This window comes from Amblyraja radiata, chromosome 6 (genome assembly GCF_010909765.2).
Source record: "Amblyraja radiata isolate CabotCenter1 chromosome 6, sAmbRad1.1.pri, whole genome shotgun sequence".
NCBI classification, from domain to species: Eukaryota; Metazoa; Chordata; class Chondrichthyes; order Rajiformes; family Rajidae; genus Amblyraja; species Amblyraja radiata.
The window spans coordinates 53,659,085-53,678,730 of record NC_045961.1 but is presented as its reverse complement, the minus strand read 5'-3'; the positions used below and the strand labels follow the sequence as shown (position 1 = coordinate 53,678,730).

The window sequence follows — 19,646 nt, the reverse complement described above, 5'->3', positions numbered from 1 at the left end:
TTACAAGTGGTGCAGCGATAGAGTTGCGATGTTTAATTGCAACGTTTCAGAAACATTCATGTATCAAGATGCTGCCTAATCCATCCAGAGTGGTAGCGGTGTGGAATGAGCTTCCAGTGGAAGTGGTGGTGGCAGGTTCGTTGGTATCATTTAAAAATAAATTGGATAGGCATATGGATGAGAAGGGAATGGAGGGTTATGGTATGAGTGCAGGCAGGTGGGACTAAGGGAAAAAAGTTGTTCGGCACGGACTTGTAGGGCCGAGATGGCCTGTTTCCGTGCTGTAATTGTTATATGGTTATATGGTTATATGGTTTAGTCAGGTACATGGATAGGATAGGTTTAGAGGGATATGGGCCAAATGCAGGCAGGTGTAGCTAGTGTTGGCATGTTGGTTGGCATGGGCAAGTTGTGTCAAAAGGGCTGTTTCCACGCTGTATGACTCTATGACTCTAGTTAGTGCCTCAGCACCAGAGATCCAGGTTCGATCCTGACTACGGGTGCTGGCTGTACGGAGTTTATACGTTTTCCTTATGACCATGTGAGTTTTCTCCAGTGCTCCTGTTTTCTTCCACACGCCAAAGATGCACAGGTTTGTTCACATGGCCTCAGTAAAATTATAAATTGTCCCTCGTGTGTGTAGGATAGTCTTATTGTACGGGGATCACTGGTCGGCGCGGACTCGGTGGCTGAAGGGCCTGTTTCCACGCTGTATCTCTACAGTCTAAAGTCTAAATCTTATGGTCTTAGAATCACATTGTACCCATGCCCAGATCAATTAGTATAGTTTATTTTATTTATTATTATTGTGACAAGCTTTTTTGTTGAGTGCTATCCAGTCAGTGGGAAGACTATACATGCTTACAATCAAAGCCTGTGCTTTTGCTACAAAACACGTGTACTCTTTATCCCTCTCCTCTATCCCCTGCCCCCGCCCCCCCCATCCCCTTCCAATTATATCCCTCCCTTCCTCGAGTCTGAAGAAGGTTTCTGACCTGAAAGGTCGCCTAGCCACGTTCTCCAGAGATGCTGCCTAACCCATCCAGGATTTTGTGTCTTCACTTTTGTAAAACACCATCTGCAGTTCCTTGAGTCTATATTTTACATTTCACTAATCTTATTTCATAAGGTCGTGTCATGGGAGCAGAATTGGGCTATTCGGCCCATCGAGTCTACTCTGCCATTCAATCATGGCTAATCCATCTTTCCCTCTCAACCCCATTCTCCAGCCGTCTCCCCATAACCCCTGACACCCTTACTAATCAAGAATCTATCAATTATTTGATCCCCTTTTTTCTCCTTTCTCGTCTACCCATTTTAACTCCTCTTCCCATTCCCACACCGATCTTCCTGACCTGGGCCTCCTCCATTTCCAGAGGTCACACGCAAACTGAAGGAACAGCAACTCATATTCTCCTTGTGTAGCTTACAACCCAACGGTCTGAACATTGAATTGTCCATTTTTAGGTGAACACACCCCCCTTTGCTTCATCCTCTCTTCCCTGTGCCCTACATTGGTGCACACCTATTTCTCACACTATCCCGCCATCTTCCCCCTTTCCCATCCATCCCCTCCCACCCATAACCCTCCCTCCACCTTTACGTTTCACCCCACCTCTCCACTCCTTATCTGACACTCCATTTTCTCCAGTTCACCTCCAGCCTTTGTCACTTTCTCCACCCATCTCCCAATCAAACTCCCCCCACTTGTAGATCGACACAAAATGCTGGAGTAACTCAATGACCCGAAACGTCACCCATTCCTTCGCTCCAGAGATGTCGCCTGTCCTGCTGAGTTACTCCAGCTTTTTGCTTCGGTTTAAACCAGCATCTGCAGTTAATTTTTATTATTACTTATTATTATTTATTCCATGCTGTAACAACTCTGTGACTGCAGCATGGAAACAGGTCCTTCAGCCCATCTTGTCCAAACGACCAAGTTGGCTGAAACTTGAATTTGTTACCAAAACACAAAACAGATTACCTTATCATTGAGAGAAATCAAAGACCAAAGAACTGGCCTCCCCCATTGGCAGGTATCCTTCTGCAATGATCAGTTGGATTGGTTTTCTAATCAATGTAGTCTTATTGTCATGTGGTAAATGACTTTTTAATCTCCTCTGGCTCATGGTTCAGGGGTGTAGGTGAACGATATGATGGCATTTGAATTGTTTCATCAGCATCATCACAGACTAGGGCAGAATAGTATTGTGACTTCACCACGAGTGTTGTCAAGCTGGAAAGAGGGGTGCAGAGAAGATTTACGAGGATGTTGCCAGGACTTAAGGGCCTGAGCTATAGGGTTGAGTTGAGTTTAGTTTATTGCCACATGTACCAAGGTACAGTGAAAAGCTTTAGTCCTGTTGTTGTCAGCGGAAAGACAATACATGATTACAATCAAGCCATCCATTGTTTACAGATACATGAGAAAGAGAATAATGTGAATAACGTTTAGTGCAAGATAAAGCCAGTAAATTCCGAGAAGATATAGTCCGAGCATCTCCAGTGAGGTAGATAGTAGTTCAGGACTGCTCTCTGGTTGTTGGCCAGAGTAGGGGAATTGAGAAACAGAGAACATCGGTTTAAGGTGAGAGGGGAAATATTTAATAGGAACCTGAGGGGCAACTTTTTCATATTCAGGGTGCCTGGTATATGGAGCGAATTGCCGGAGGAGGTATTTGAGGCAGGTAATGTCGCAACATTTAAAAGACACTTGCACAGGTAATGGATAGGTAATGGGCTGGTAAATGTTGAGAAGGATATGGGCCAAACAAAGGCAACTTGGGACTGGTGTAGATAGGGCATCTTGGTCACCTGGACGTCGGGTGAATGGCCTGTTTCTGCGCTATACGACTCTGTGTGAGAGACCCATCTCAAGTATACTTTAACGATATTGTATTTGACATACGTTCCAGCCACCCACCACCCTCTGTGTAAACAACTTGTCTTCACATCTCCTTTACACATTGACCTCTCACCTTAATACTATGCCCCCTGGTCTTCTACATTTCTACCCTGGGATAAAGGTTCTGGCTGTCTACCCTATCTAGCACTTTAGTTTAATTAAGTTAAATTTAGAGATACAGTGTGGAAACAGGCTCTTTGGCCCACAGTCCGTGCCAACCATCAATCACCAATGCACTAGTTCTATCATATTTATGAACAATTGATGGAAGCCAATTACACTACAAATCTGCACGTCTTTGAAACTTGGAAGGAAACCTGAGTCGGCAAACCGCCCGGAGAGAGAAGCCGCCAGCCCCTGCTCGCTCCCGAGGACCAGAGAACCAGAGAGGAGGGTGGACGGAGGCGGCAATGTCGGTGGATGCTGGACAAAGGGCCAGTAAGAAGAACCAGGGCCATACCTTCCTCACCCTCAAGGTCGGATGCTGGAGGCTCCCCCGGGGCACGAAGGCTGAAGGTGGCCGGGCGAGGAGAGCGATGACGGTTCGCGGGGTGATCCGGACGGAGGCGACGGCTGCAACGGGCCTTTATGGCCGGCTGTATCTGGGATTGTGAAAATGGCACCAAAACCTGGCAACCCTCGTATATGGACTCAGTAGGCTGTTTCTATACATTCAATATCTAATCGTGGGTTGACCATATGTATGGCAATAATCTTACTGACTTCTATGCAAAAAAACAATGTCACTGATAATAAAGAACCATTGAATCAGGAACGGATTTGAAAGGGTTTAATTTGTTTGGGTTTTTTCCATCCAGACATTCATTCAATGTATTTGGGCAAGTGTTGTGTGAATTGAAGAAGATAGGATTTCTCATTCACTGCAGTCAACTGCGAGGAAGATCCGTCTTTTATGGACGAACTCTTTGCGTACGGTTGAGTTGAACTGGACACTTTATCCTCCAAACAGCCTGTTTTATAAAGATAACATTATGAATTTTTGGATGTAAAAGTTTTAAAGTTTTGTTTACTTTATTATTATTGCCGCATGCACCGAGTTACAGTGAGAAACTTTTTTGTTGCCGGCTATCCAGTCAGTGGAAAGACTATACATGATTACAATCAGGCTGTCCACAGGGTACAGATACAGGATAAAGGGAATAACGTTTAGTAATGATAAAGTCCAGTAAAGTCTGATTAAAGATAGTCCGAAGGTCTCCAATGAGGTAGATGGGAGGCCAAGACTGCTCTCTAGTTGGTGATAGGGCAGTTTAGTTGTCTGGTAACAGCTGGGAACAAACTTGCGGTTGGATGGAGCTGTTCCCAAACCAGGCTGTGATGCATTCCATCAAGGAACATAAAAACATGTATCAGACCCACAATATCTGGGCTGAACATGATGCCAAGTTAAATTAATCTCCTCTGCCTGCACGCGATTCATATCCCTCCACTCTCTGCATATCCATGTGCCTATCTAAAAGACACAAAGTGTTGGAGTAACTCAGCGGGGTCAGGCAGCCTCTATGAAGAACATGGATCGGTGAAGTTTCGGGTCAGGACCCTTCCTCAGGCTGGTGTGGCTGATGCTTTAAAGTTTTGTATCTGTAGTATATTTCTGTTTGTGACTAAACTAGATAAATATTCAGGCTGACAAAGGGTCCCGAACCAAAACGCCACCTATACATGTTCTCCAGAGATGCTGCTTGACCTGCTGAGTTACTCCAGCACTTTGTGTCTTATTTTGTAAACCAGCATCTGCAGTTCTTGGCACCTACCTGCCCGTGATCCACCTCCCTACATACCCTGCATATCCATATGCCTATCCAAAGTCCACTATCATATCTGCCTCCATCACCACCCATGGCAGAACGCGTGCCATGCCCCTACGACCCTCTTCATAGAAATCTTGCTCCACGCATCTCCTTTAAGTTATTTTAGCATGGAAAAGCTTAAGTTAGTTCAAAATAAATTAACATTAATTCAAAATATTTGCTATTTTCCCAAGGTACTATCTGTAGTTGGTGGCGTGCTGGGTCATTGCAGAGGGCAGTTCAGAAACAAGTCCATGTGGGTTTGTAATGAGGCATACATTTAAATGACTACAGGAACTAGGTATTAATAACATTTGGGTTGCTTCATGCTTCCTGACTCTATGACTCTATGAAGCACAGAAACAGGCCCTTTGGCCCAACTCATCCATGCTGACCATCGATCACTCCTTCACACCAGTTTAATGTTATTCCACTTTCACATCCACTCCCTGCACACTAGGGGTAATTTACAGAAATCAATTAACCTACAAACCTGCACGTCTTTGGGATGTGGAAGGAAACCAGAGCACCCGGAGAAAACACATGTAGTCACAGGAAGACCATGAAAACTCCGCACAAACAGCACCTGAGGTCAGGATCAAACCTGGGTCTGGCGTCGTGAGGCTGCAGGTCTACCAGCTGAAGAGTGGCGTTAGTTAATTAAATTAAAATGAACCATGACAATTGGCTCCTTAAAAATGTCCTCTGTTAAAAATAGAATGCTTGTAATTGAATTACCAAAGAAAATATTGTCATATTTGTGCACGATAATGGATGCCATTAATAAAATCTATTGGCCAGTCATCAAATACAGATTGTTATTCTGACAGAATATACCCTTAAATCCTGATCAAAACCTGATCCAGCGGTAGAGTTACTGCCTTACAGCGCCAGAGACCCGGGTTCGATCCTGACTACGGGTGCGCTGTACGGAGTTTGTACATTCTCCCCGTGACCGTGTGCTCTGGTTTCCTCCCACATTCCAAAGAACATACAGGTTTGTAGGTTAATTGGCTTTGGTAAAATTGTAAATTGCCCCTGGTGTGTAGGATGGCGTTAGTGTATTGGCTAATCGCTGGCCGGCATGTATTCGGTCGGCCGGAAAGTCTGTTTCCGTGCTGTGCCTCTAAAGTCTTAAAGTCTAGAGTCTAAAACCAAATGTTGTCATCCTATAATAAGAGCAAAAAGATGTATAAGTAGATGAATTGTATCTATATAATATTAAATGCAGTGTTCAATAAAACTCCCAGGAGGGTTTTCAATTTGATATTAATGTCATTAATTTCCATCTCTTGTATAATGGATGGTAATAGCACATATTAAATTTCAACTGCATTTGTCTGTTCAGTTTAATATTTTATTTGGTTCTTTGTGTAGATTCCTATCAGTCTCCACTGTCCCGCTGTTCACTCTGACTTCAGTCGCAAATATAGGCAGCTTAAATTAATACCCATATAACACTGTATCAAGCAAAGGGAAAGCAAAGTTTAGACGTTAGATTTCAGAGATATCACCTGGAAACAGGCCCTTTAGCCCAGCCAGTCTGCGCCGACCAGTGATCGCACCGTACACTAGCACTATCCTACACGCTAGGGACAATTTACAGTTTTACGGATGCCAATTAACCTACAAACCAGTACGTCTTTGGACTGTGGGAGGAAACCAGAGCACCCGGAGAAAATCCATGCGGTCACAGGGAGAACATATAAACTCCGTACAGACAGCACTCGTAGCCAGGATTGAACCCGGGTCTCTGGCACTGTGAGGCAGCAACTCTACTGCTGCGCCACTGTGCCGCCTAAGTCAATGCAAGGATCATGAAACATGATTCAGATATGAGGCAGACAGCACTAATTTGTACTTAGATGGGCTGCTGACTGTCCCTTTGTGTGATACTGTGAAAATAGCTTGGGGAGAAAGTGCGAGTGAGGGGGAAGAGACTGTCAAATGTGATGGGGCTACCAGTGAACAGTCTGCAGTGGAGGCCACAAAGTAATAGGGCAGATCTTCCACTGCCCGGAGTTTTCCGGGAGACTGCACCCTGAACCAATGCACAAAGTCTTCTGCATTGAAAAGAGACTTGGACAGGTTGGACTAAGGGTAGCACAGCGGTGCAATGGTAGAGATGCTGCCTTACAGCGCTAGAGACCCATGTACGAGCTTGACTAAGGATGCTGTCTGTGCGGAGTTTGTACGTTCTCCCTGTAACTGCATGGGTTTTCTCTGGGTGCACCGATTTCCTTCCACACTCCAAAGACATGCAGGTTTGAAGGTTAATTGACTTCTGTAAATAGTAAATTGTCCCTAGTGTATAGGAGAGTGTTAGTGAATGGGGATCATTGGTCGGTGTGGGCTCGGTGGACTGAAGGGCCTGTTTCTCCAAAGTCTATAAGTTTATGAGTCTTAGGAGTAGAATTAGGCCATTCAGCCCATCAAGTCTACTCCGCCATTCATTCATGGCTGATCCATCTTTCCCTCTCAACCCCATTCTCCTCCCTTCTCCCCGTACCCTTTAACATCCTTTCCAATCAAGAACCTATTCATCTCCACTTTGGCAATGCATTCCACAGTTTCACCACCATCTGACTAAAACAATTCCTCCTTAACTCCTTTCCTAAGGTACATCCTTTTATTCTAAGGCGGTGCCCTCTGATGCTAGACTCTCCAATCCTGTCCACATCCACTCTATCCAGGCCTTTCACTATTCAGTAAGTTTCAATTAGGTACCCCTTCATCCTTCTAAACTGCAGGGAGTTCAGGCCCTTTGCTGTCAAATGCTCATCATATGTAAATCCAATCGTCCCCAGGATTATTTTGTAAAATAAATGTGCAACCAAGGCAGTTCAAACAGCAAATGATCCTATACTCTCCCACTAGTGGAAACTTTCTCCCCACATTCCTTCCTCTGGCAATTTGCGACTCTGCAATCCTTTTGTCTCTCACCTTCAGCTTTTTCATCTGTGGATCAATCATCTGCCTATCAAAGCTCCCTCGCCTGTTTTGACCTTTCACCTGCCAGGCTTTGTCCTGCCCTCCTCTCTCCTAGCTTCCCCCCCTGATGTGGTGAGTTACTCCAACACTTTGTGTCTTTTTTATCCATATCTTTCCATTCCCTGCATATATGCCTATCTAAAAGCATCTTTTAAGCCACAGTCATATACCTATGTCTACCATCACCCCTGGCAGCATGCTCCAAGCACCCGCCAATCTCTATGTAAAAAGTCTTGCCCTGCACACCTCCCTGAAACTTTGCCTCTCTGAACTTAAAGCTATGCTCTCTCGTCTTCTTCACACAGAGAATTGTGAGTCTGTGGAATTCTCTGCCTCAGAGGGCGGTGGTATCTCTGGATACTTTCAAGAGAGAGCTAGATAGGGGTCTTAAAGATAGCGTAGTTAGGGGATATGGGGAGAAGGCAGGAACGGAGTACTGATTGGGGATGATCAGCCATGATCACATTGAATGGCGGTGCTGGCTCGAAAGGCCGAATGGCCTACTCCTGCACCTATTGTCTATTGTCTATTGTCTTTGACATTTGTAAAGCCATCTCTAGCAGCGTTCCAGGCACCCAACCCCCTCCGCACATCTGCTTTAAACTTTGCACTTCTCACCTTAAAGCTACGCCTCTAGTTTGACATTTCCAAGTGTCCGACTGTCTACCCTATCTATGCCTCTCATAATTATACATACTTCTATCAGGCCTCCCTTCAAATTTTGGTGTTCCAGGGAAAACAATCCATTGGTAATTCCCTCTAATGTGCCTAGTATCGATTTGGGACAAAATTTGGACAGTGAGAATCTCTGAAGAAGCATCACATATACCAGTGATATGTACAGAAGTCATTGAGTCATACAGCATGGAAACAAGCTCTTCGGCCCAACTAGCCCACGCCGACCAACATGTGACCAACATGCCCCATCTACATATGTCTCACCAACCTGCATTAGGCACATAATTCCTCTAAATCTATCCTATCCATGTACCTGTCCAAATGTCTCTTAAATGTTATGTGAGTATGGTCGGAGGATGTTGCCAGGACTCGAAGGCCTGAGCTATAGGGAGAGGTTGGACAGGCTAGAACTTTATTCCTTGGAGCGCAGGAGGATGAGGGGGTCATCTTATAGAAGTGTAGAAGATCGTGAGAGGATTAAATAGGGTTAATGCACAGAGGTGGGGTATCAAGAACCAATGGACATAGTTTTAAGGTGAGGGGAAAGATGTAATAGGAACCTGAGGGGCAACTTTTTCACACCATGGGTGGTAGCTATATGGAACGAGCTGCCGGAGAAGGTAGTTGAGGCTGGTATTGTCACAACATTTAAGACAGATTTAGGCATGTCCATGGATAGGATAGGTTTAGAGGGATATGGATCAAACACAGGCAGGTGGGACTAGTGTAGATGGGACATATTGGTCGGCGTGGTCAAATTGGGCCAAAGGGCCTGTTTCCACGCTGCATGACTCCATGACTCTACATACACGAGTCAAGACTGTTTATTGTCATATGTCCCAAACAGAACAATGAAATTCTTACTTGTAGTACAGATGGAAGAGGCAACAAAGTATATCTGGGAGAAAGAGCCAGAGGATAGGGAGAACGTGCTTTAAAGGAAGGAGCAAATACCATACATAGACAATAACAGAATCAAATTTTAATACTAATTGAACCAGGGATACACTGCACAAGTACATACCTGCCTGATACGAAGAAACCTCATCAGGGCTCTGTACAAACCCAGTGTTCATTTGAACTATAGGCTCACTCATCTTGTCCAACAACTTCTTCACTTTGCATTTCTCATCTTCTGTTACAGGAGATAGATTTAACATTTTTCCATTCAGTTCCTTTGTCTTTGTCGTACACTCGCAGGAGACGTTGGATGGGTCACTCAAATACACGCAGGTGAAAACCAAACCCCGCTCCTGTACATCTTTCAAACTGCAACACGACCGGACTGCGTTTTGCAAAGAGAACTACGAGAGAGGGAAAATTACCATTAGTGACTCCTAGAACATAGACCACAGAATAATACAGCACGGATATGGATTGTTTCCCCTGGAACACCAGAATTGGGCCCTTTGCCCCACAATGTCTGTGCTGAACATGATGACAAGTTAATAACAAGGAACTGCAAATGCTGGTTTATACCAAATATATACACAAAATGCTGGAGTAACTCAGCATGTGATGCAGCACCAATGGAGAAAATGGATAGGTGACATTTGGGTCGGGACTCTTCTTCAGTCTGAAGAAGGGTCCAGACCCAAAATGCCACCTATCCATTTACTCCAGAGATGCTGCCTGACCCATTAAGTTACTCCAGCATTTTGTGTCGATCTATGATGGAAAGTTAAACTGATCTCGTCTGCCTGTACATGACCCATATCACTCCATTCCTTACATATCTATGTGCCTATCTAAAAACCTCTTAAATACCACTATCGTATCTGCCTCCACCACCACCTTCCAGGTACCCATCACCCTCTGTGTAAAAAAACGTGTCTAATCCTAATCTCTAATCCTGGCATTATTCTGGAAAGCCTCCACTGCACCCACTCCAAAACCACCACATCCTCCGTGTAATGGGTCGACCAGAACTGCACGCAGTACTCCAAATGCGGTCTGACCAAAGTCCTATAGAGCTGCCATAGACTTATTCATTCTGCAATAAATAAAGATATTGAGAAAGTTTCAAACTACAGAAGATACATGAAGTGTCTTTCATGCAGAATTCTGCAAAATATTCCATCCAAACAGGGACGGTACGGTTATGCAGCGGTAGAGTTGCTGCCTTACAGCGCTAGAAACACGAGTTCAATCCTGACAATGGGGGCTGTCTGTACGGAGTTTGTACATACTCGATGTGGGTTTTCTCCAGGTGCTCCGGTTTCCTCCCATACTCCAAAGACATACAGGTTAGTAGGTTAATTGGCTTCGGTAAAAAAATTAAACTATGAGTAGTGTGTAGGACCGTGCTAGTGTATATGGTGATCGCCGGTCGACACGGACTTGGTGGGCCAAAGGGCCTGTTTCCATGCTGTATCTCTAAAGTCTAAAGTCTAAAAATTGAAACAAAATTTAAATTTAAAATAACTAAATATCAGTTTTAACTAAACATCTGTGTCAAAAAAACAAACGCGGGAAAGTGGGGCCAGCTTAGATGAGGCACCTTGGTTAGTATGGATGAGTTGGGCTGAAGGGCCTGTTTCCATGCTGTATGATTCTATAATATGAAAATAGACCCTTCGGCCAGCCAGGCTGCATTGTCATCGCCCCCATTTTTGTGTTACAGTGTTTCCATTTGTTTGGGACGACACTGGGAAGAGGAGGGGGATGTGTTTAGTTTAGTTTAGAGATACAGCATGGAAACAGGCCCTTCGGCCCATCGTCCACAACCACCATTGATCACCTGTTCACACTATTTCTATGTTATCCCACTTTCTCATCCACACCCTGCACACTAGAGGCAATTTACAGAGGAGCAATGAACCTACAAATACGCTCGTCTTTGAGATGTAGGAGGAAACTGGAGGACCCCGAGGAAGCCCAGGCGGTTGCAGGGAGAACGTGCAAACTTCGTACAGACAGCACCCAAGGTCGGGATCGAACCAAGGCCTCTAGCGCCGTGAGACAGCGGCTCTGCCACCTATGCCATCTGATCTGATCTGGGCAGCACGCAAAACAAAGCTCTTCACTACACCTCGGTACACGTGACAATAATAAACCTAAACCTGAACAAAATCCAGAACCACAAAGGTTTTTGGTATTTAGGACAGCATGAAAAAGAAATGCCGCTGACCGTAAATCCTCATGCAAGTCAAACCTACCTGGAGGACATATTTCCCACTCGCTTCTGATGCTGTGACATTCTTCAGACTATCTTCAATCTCTTGCCTCATTCTGGGATGGTGAGTGTTGACGATGACGGCATAAACTGGGGTGTGAAGCAGGCATGCAGTAAATGGTTACGCTAGGGCATCATGTTCTTAACTGACACCGTGCTGTTGTGCAAGGTCTCTGACAAGTCGATCAAGGAAGGGAGGCACGGTGGCACAGCGGTAGAGTTGCTGCCTTATAGCGCCAGTGACTCGGGTTGGATCTTGACAACGGGTGCTGTCTGTACAGAGTATGTACGTTCTCCCCATGACCGCGTGGGTTTTCTCCGGGTACTCCGGTTTCCACCCACACTCTAAAGATGTACAGGTTTGCAGGTTAATTGGTTTCTGTAAAAATTGTAAATTGTCCGTGGTGTGTAGGATAGTGCCAGTGTATGGGGATCACGAGTAGGCACAGATTCGGTGGGCCGAAGGGCCTGTTTCCACACTGTCTCTCTAATCTAAACTAAAAATTCTATTCACTCCACAATGATTGTGATTATGATAAGATGTATTCTTCAGTTCCTTGCCTTGTGAGGTAAAAATCAATTTCATAAAGAAATAATAATTAAAATGTCTGATAGTGTCATAGAGTCATACAGTGTGAAAACAGGCCCTTTGGCCCAACTTGCACATGCAGATCAGTACGCCCCACCTCCTCTGGCAGCTTGTTCCTTATACCCTCTGTGTGAAAATGTTACACCTAAAGTTTCTATTAAATCTCTACCCTTTCACCTCAATCCCATGTCCTCTGGTTCATGATTCCCCTGCATTCACCCTATCGATTCCCCTCGTGATTTTATACTCTTCTATAAGATCACCCCTCAGCTTCCTGCACTCCAAGGAATAATGTCCTAGTCTGCCTAACCTCTACCTCATAGCTCAGGCCCTCGAGTCCTGGTAACATCCTCATAAATCTGCTCTGCATTGCAGTGGCTGAGAAATAAAATCAGAAAACCCAACAGTATGCTTTGTATTGTATTAATTGTAGCATAAAATGACCACGGGGGGGGGTGGGGGGGGTGGGCGCATGATGGCTGCCTCTTCAAAGGTCTGTCTGTCTTTTTCCTTCTTTGTGCTTTTAGTTTGTTGTAAAATGTATGTTTTAGTTTATCTTTAGTGTTGTATTATGTGAGGGATGGGCCGGTGGGGGAAACTTTTCTTATCTCTTTCCTTGACGGAGATGCGACTTTTTCCGTGTCATATCCCCGTCCGCACTGCAACCTAACATCGTGAAGTTGTCGGCCTCTTGCTGGGACTTCTAGAGCTCCAAAACCGTGGAGCCTGTGGACTTTACATCTCGGAGCGGGCGATCCCGTTGCCAGGGTTCGGCCTTTGATGTTGCAACCTGCGGGGCCTGCAGACTTTAACATCGTGAAGCTCGCAGTTCCTGGTTAGTCCAAGCCGCAGGAGTTTCGACCGCCCCGACACGGGAGCACGATCGCTGGTTGTGGATGGTTCGACTCCCCCGACCGCGGGAGGAAAAGAGGAGGGAAGATAAGACTTTATTGCCTTCCATCACAGTGGGGAATGTGGAGGAGCTGCTGTGGTGGATGTTTATGTCGTTGTGTGTTTTGTTGCATTTTTGGTATGACTATGGCAAGCCACATTCCTCACATGTTGCAAAACATACTGGGCTAATAAATTATGATGATTATGATTATAATTATGATATAACAAAGGGGGTAATAAAAGCGATGTTAAACATAACACTAATGCAACTTACCTTTTGTAGAACCTTCTGTGACCTCAACAGAGGTGAAAAAGACCATCAGTTTACTCAAGATCATTTTCTGAAAATCGTTGTATTCCTTACGAGAAGTCAGTGTAACTGTACTGAACGACATAAGGAATAGGATTCATCAAAGCACATTTCTCAGCTTGTTTCAGTGACTATCCAGCCATTGCACTGACAGCACAGTCCTCAATGGGTGAAGCTCACATGAAGCTTATTACTAAACCATCTCCCCTTTCTCCACCACTGGGACCCCTTCAACAAACTCTCTTTGGCCAAACCATCTAGGCCTTTCCCATCATGACTCAGTAGCAGCACAGTTGCGCAGCAGTAGATTTGCTAACTTACAATGCTAAAGACCTGGGTTTGGGTGTGGTCTGTATGGAGTTTGTACATTCTCCTTGTGACTGCGTGGGTTTTCTCCGGGTGTTCCGGTTTCCTCCCACACTCCAAAGATGCCCAGATTTAGTTTAGTTTTATAGGTTAATTGGCTTCTGTAAATTGTCTCTAGTGTGTAGGATAGTGCTAGTGTAAGGGTGATCGTTGGTCAACAACGAGATAGGCGGACTTGGTGGGCCGAAGGGCCTGTTTCCATGCTGTATCTCTAAACTAAACTAACAAAACAAAGCTGTTTCACTTTATTTCTGAATTGGCATGAGATGAATTTATGATAAAGTTCATCATACAAGTAATTTCTTGCAAACAATGTGAACATTTTATATTGATGTTCCACTGAAGACTCCTTAGAGAGATGTTTAGTTTAGTTTTGTTTAGTTTAGTTAATTGTCATGTGTACAGTGAAAAGCTTTTTGTTGCGTGCTATCCAGTCAAATAAATGACTATACATGTTTACAATCAAGCCGTCCGCAGTGTACAGATACAAAGTATACTCGTGTGTAGGATAGTGTTAGTGCATGGGGTGATTGCTGGTCGGCGTGGCCTCAGTGGGCTGAAGGGTCTGTTTCCACGCTGTATCTCTAAACATAACCCTACCTCAGCAACTATGATCTGCTCTGGACTTTGTTTTGGTTGCGCAATGGACTTTGCTTTTGCATTATTATGGTCTGATTTACCTGGTATTACTGATTACTAATGTATTATATTACAAATGTTTGTGTGTTTATTTATGTGTTTTGCATTACTGGCCCTCTAAAACAACAGTGGGTAATGATATCGTTGTTCTGTTGCTGGTACATACTCTGGACCTGATTCCTTCATGTCCTTGTTGCTCCCTATTGTTGGAATCTTCTTTGCCTCTTCCACATTCCAAGACATCAATCAGCCTGTACCATCTCCACTCTTCCAATGGAGGCCGAGGGGCGATCTTACAGAAGTGTTTAAAATCAAGAGGAGACTAGATAGGGTGAATGCACAGTCTTTTACCCGGAGTTGGGGAATTAAGAACTAGAGGACATAGTTTTAAGACAGGCAGGTGCCGTGAGTAATTACTCAGGATAGGCAGTCAGTCGGCTTTTAAAAAATCTTAAACCGGGCATGCACAGATTGTTCTCCTCTCCGTAAGCTGTCAGTTGATTTTTATAAAGTAATTTGTCTTCAAAAGCCATATCTCTTAATAAAGTACCGTATTTCCCGGCAATGAAGACGCACCCCAATTTGGGTTGCTAAATTTTGAAAAAAGGCTGGCCGGATATAGAATTTCTCACGCTCAAAACAATAATTAAATAAATAAATAGAAAGTAACAATTCAATTTACCCAAGACTTCCAAATCTCCTCCATTCTGAATTACTGAATGGGTGGGGGGTAGAGGGTGACGGCAGGTGGAGAGATGGTGGGAAAAACGGGAGCACACCAGGACAAGTTGGATCAGTTGTGATCTTATTGAATGACAATACTAGTTCAAGGGACCAATTGGGGGGAGAGTTCCTTTCACAGCGTGTGAGGAGTCTGGCCCGGGTCAGTGCGGGCAGGAGCATTGAGAAGCAGTGGGTCGGGGATCATGCCAGCAACTCACTCACTCACCGCTGCTGCGGCGCTCCGGGCGCGGAGCCACCACATTATGGCCGGGGAGGGAAGTAGTTCGGGTGGCTGCGAGCGGCCGCCGGGACCTCAGCGCCTTCTCCCGGCCACTCATGTCAGCCGCAGTGCTCTCCGTCTGAACACCTCTCTCCTGCCGCTCGCCGGCCTCGCTCATGTCAGCCGCTTTCCGCAAATCCGTAAATTCCGACTGCCGCCAGGAACAGGACATGGCCTCACTTGCTGCGCTGGGTGACACTGAATGGCATTCACTGACCGGTCCGTGTCTTTCAATGTAGACCGGACAGTGAGGGGACCAGCCCAAGAGTGGATCAGCGGGCGATGGATAACAGGACAGCGGGCGGTGGAGCTTACTCCTGTGACAGTGCAATCAAGGGACCAATTGAGGTTACTCGCTCTGACACAACCCTTTTTCACTGAGGGTGGTGGGTATATGGAACGTGTTGCCAGAGGAGGTAGTTGAAGCAGGTACTATAACAAGAAGAAATGTCTTTAGTCAGAGGGTGATGAATCTGTGGAATTCATTACCACAGACGGTAGTGAAGGCCAAGTCATGGGTATTTGTAAGGCACAGATTGACAGATTCTTGATTAATAAGGGTGTCTAGGGTTGAGAGGAAAAAATAGATCAGCTATGAGTGAATGGCGAAGAAGACTTGATGGGCCGAATGGCCTTATTCTGCGCCTGTATCTTATGGTCATGAACATTTAAAAGAATGACACATGGACTACTTCCCTCTCTGGAGCGCAGAAGGTTAAGGGGGGACTTGATAGAGGTCTTTAAAATGATGAGAGGGATAGACAGAGTTGATGTGATCAAGCTTTTCCCTTTGAGAATAGGGAAGATTCAAACAAGAGGACATGACTTCAGAATTAAGGGACAGAAGTTTAGGGGTAACATGAGGGGGAACTTCTTTACTCAGAGAGTGGTAGCGGTGTGGAATGAGCTTCCAGTGGAAGTGGTGGCGGCAGGTTCGTTGGTATCATTTAAGAATAAATTGGATAGGCATATGGATGAGAAGGGAATGGAGGGTTATGGTATGAGTGCAGGCAGGTGGGACTAAGGGAAAAAAATTGTTCGGCACGGACTTGTAGGGCCGAGATGGCCTGTTTCCGTGCTGTAATTGTTATATGGTTATATGGACGGGAAAGTTTTAGAGGCATATGGGAACAATGCGGGCAGGTGGGACTAGCGTAGATGGGGCACCTTGGTCGGCATGGGCAGGTTGGGACGATGGGCCTGTTTCCATGCTGCATGACTATAATTCTGGCCTCTTGAGTTCCCCAATATTAAAATCCCTTTTTACCACCTGCTCTGTGATCTCTAAACAGCTTACAATCAACTTTTGTTTGACAAGCTCATGTGAAGTGCTCGAGGTTTGACTATGTTAATGGAGAAATAATATTGTTGTTACAACTCGAATTATGTTAATACCCAGAACATCAGTGTATATTGCAGCTGCTCTACAATAAATCAAAGTTCAATCTTTAGACTTTACTTCAGACTATAGAGATACAGCATGGAAAGGCCCTTCGGCCCACTGAGTCCACGCCGACCAGCGATCCCCTTACACTAGCTGTATGCCTTTGGACTGTGGGAGGACACCAGAGCACCCGAAGAAAGCTCATGTGGTCACAGGGAGAACGTACAAACTCTGTACAGGCAGTACCTGGGGCCAGGATCGATCCCAGGTCTCTGGCACTATAAGGCAGCAACTCTACCGCTATTCCGACCCCAATCAGCCCACCCAATTACAGTGGAGATGCAAGGAATTGCAGATGCTGGAATCCGAAGCAAAACACAACTTGGTGGAAGAACTCTGTGGGTCCGGCAGTATCTTTGGAGGGAATGGATAGGCGACGTTTCGTGTCGAGTTTGAAGAATGGTCCTGACGCGAAAGGTCACCAGCCTGTAACAATCCCGTCTTGGAATGAGAAACCAGTGAATTAAGAATTTGAGCAATTGAACAGAACACACTTCCTGGATGCCGCCTGGATTAGAGAGTATTAGCTACAGGGAGAGATTGGATAGACGTGGATTGTTTTTTTCTGAAATACTGGAGGTTGTGGGGAGACCTGTTAGAGGTTTATAAAAAATTTTATAAAAATCTCTGAAGAAGCTCAAAGCATTTCCGAAACTCTGCCAGTGGAAAATCATATTTGCTGACTTAGGTTTAGTTAAAAATACAGCATGGAAACTGGCCCTTTGGCCCACTGCGTCCACGCCGATCATCGATCACCCGTTCACACTAGTTCTATGTTATCCCACTTTCCCATCCACTCCTTACACACTAGGGACAATTTACAAAGGTCAATTAACCTACAAACCCGCACGTCTTTAGGATATGGGAGTAAACTGGAGCACCTGGAGGTCACAGGGAGAACATGCAAACTCCACACAGACAGCACCCGAGTTTGGGATCTAACCTGTGTCTGGCACTCTAAGGCAGCAGCTCCACCTGCTGTGCCACTATGCCATGGATTTGTATGTTATATCTTACACTGCATGTTGTACACTGTAGACTGCTTGATTGTAATCATGTACAGTATAGTTTAGTTTAGTTTAGTTTAGTTTGGTTTTGTTTTATTTAGTGACACAGTGTGGAAACAATCCCTTCACTGAGTCCATGCAGACCACTAATCCCCCGTACATTGGTTCTATCCTACACACTAGTGACAATTTACAGAAGCCAATTAACCTACAAACCCGTCTTTGGAGTGTGGGAGGAAACCAAAGAATCCGGAGAAAGCCTATGTGGTCACAGGGAGAACGTACAAACTCCACCCGAGGTCGGTATCAAACCTGGGTCTCTGGCATAGAGTCTTACCTTTGACTGGATAGCACGCACATAAATGCTTTTCACTGTACCTCAGTACACATGACAATAATAAACTGAAGTAAACTAAATGAACTAAACTAAACTAAACTAAACTGAACTAAAGTAAAGTAAACTAAACTAAACTAAAATGTAACCCAGACAGAGGCCCCTCCCATTTTGGGCCCTGATCTTGCCAGCCGGGATGTAGCTGTGTGGAGCAGCTGTGGGAAGCCAGCTGTGGACTCTCACCTCTGGATACAGTTGACCACATTACACATCCGTCCGTCCACACCCACCGGTCCGTCAGATATCACGTTGTATACGGATTCCACTCCCCCGCGGATTTCCAGGGTCCTCCCCGTCAGGCAGAAGTGTGACCTGTGCAAGCTGAGCAGCAACTCGATGGGCAGAAGGGCCATCTCGGGGTCAGGGTCAGTGGCAGGGGCTCGAGGGGCCTCTGAACCCATCGATGAGAAGGCGGCTCGATCCGCGGACATGGCGAGAGAAGAGTGGGAAGTGGAGAGCAGGCAGCAGAGAGCAGAGAGCGGGGCTCCCGCAATAATAACACTGCAACACTAGGCGTTGCAGACAGCTGTGAATGTGAATTAGTCCACACCTCTCTATGTTAAACATTGACCCACCCTAGAACAGCCCTTCCCTGTGGAACCAGACCAAGCGGTTTAAAACCATGCTGACACACACAGGCTGCTCTGTCACCCATCCCTTCCTCAAGGTACTAAAATTAACTGCAGGAAGAAACATCAAAATGTTTTTTGAGGCCACATTTGGAATACCATGCTGCAGGTTTATACATCCCACCTCAACAACTGTGAGCAGTTTTAGTTTTGGTTTTAATTGGAGACCTTTGGACTATCTTTAATTGGACTGTACTGGACTTTATCTTACACTAAATGTTATTCATGTTATAGACTTTATCGTGTATCTGTACACTGTGGACGGCTCGATTCTAATCATGCATTGTCTTTTCGCTGACTGGTTAGCACGCAACAAAATCACGGTACACGTGAAAATAAACTATAAACTGGTTTTAGAGATACAGCATGGAAACAGACCCATTGGCCCATCGCGTCCGTGCCGACCATCGATCGCCCGTACATTAGTTCTATCCAGAACAAAAGCAAAAAACTGTACGTCATTGGACTGTGGGAGAAAACTCCGGAACATCTGGAGAAAACCCACACTGTCACAGGGAGAATGTATAAACTCCACACAGACAGCACTCGCAGTCAGGATCGAATCTCGGTCTCTGGAGCTGTAAGGCAGCAACTCTACCACTGCTCCAGTGTGCCACCCAGTTGTTCCCATCGCGTAGTGGTTACCTCTATCGCCTAGCATGCTAAAGGTCCCCAGTTTCCCCAAAACCGGGCAGGAACTGTGGGGCGGCATAATGACGCAGCTGGTAGAGCTGCCGCCTCACAATGCCATAGACCCAGGTTCGATCCTGAGCTCAGGTGCTGTCTGTGTGGAGTTTGCACATTCTCCCTG

At 45.4% G+C, this 19,646-nt stretch overlaps 1 protein-coding gene across 1 annotated transcript; it reads right to left on the bottom strand.

Moving 5' to 3' along the window:
- Positions 1–3,680: 3,680 nt before the first annotated feature.
- Positions 3,681–18,749, bottom strand: medag (mesenteric estrogen dependent adipogenesis). The gene is made up of 5 exons (XM_033022858.1): positions 18,390–18,749; positions 13,318–13,427; positions 11,544–11,650; positions 9,410–9,689; positions 3,681–3,876 (listed from the first exon to the last, which is right to left on the bottom strand). The coding sequence occupies exons 1-5, from the start codon at positions 18,635–18,637 to the stop codon at positions 3,728–3,730; spliced, it is 894 nt and encodes a 297-aa protein (XP_032878749.1). The 5' UTR covers positions 18,638–18,749; the 3' UTR covers positions 3,681–3,727.
- Between the last annotated feature and the right edge of the window lie 897 nt (positions 18,750–19,646).

Excerpts from the sequence above, each read along its gene's own strand:
- medag (XM_033022858.1), bottom strand. The coding sequence starts at position 18,637 with ATGTCCGCGGATCGAGCCGCCTTCTCATCGATGGGTTCAGAGGCCCCT. Across the intron at positions 9,690-11,543 it reads GTGGGAAATATGTCCTCCAG|TTCTCTTTGCAAAACGCAGT; the intron begins GTAGGTTTGACT and ends CCTCTCTCGTAG. Across the intron at positions 3,877-9,409 it reads GGTTTCTTCGTATCAGGCAG|GCTGTTTGGAGGATAAAGTG; the intron begins GTATGTACTTGT and ends TTTATAAAACAG.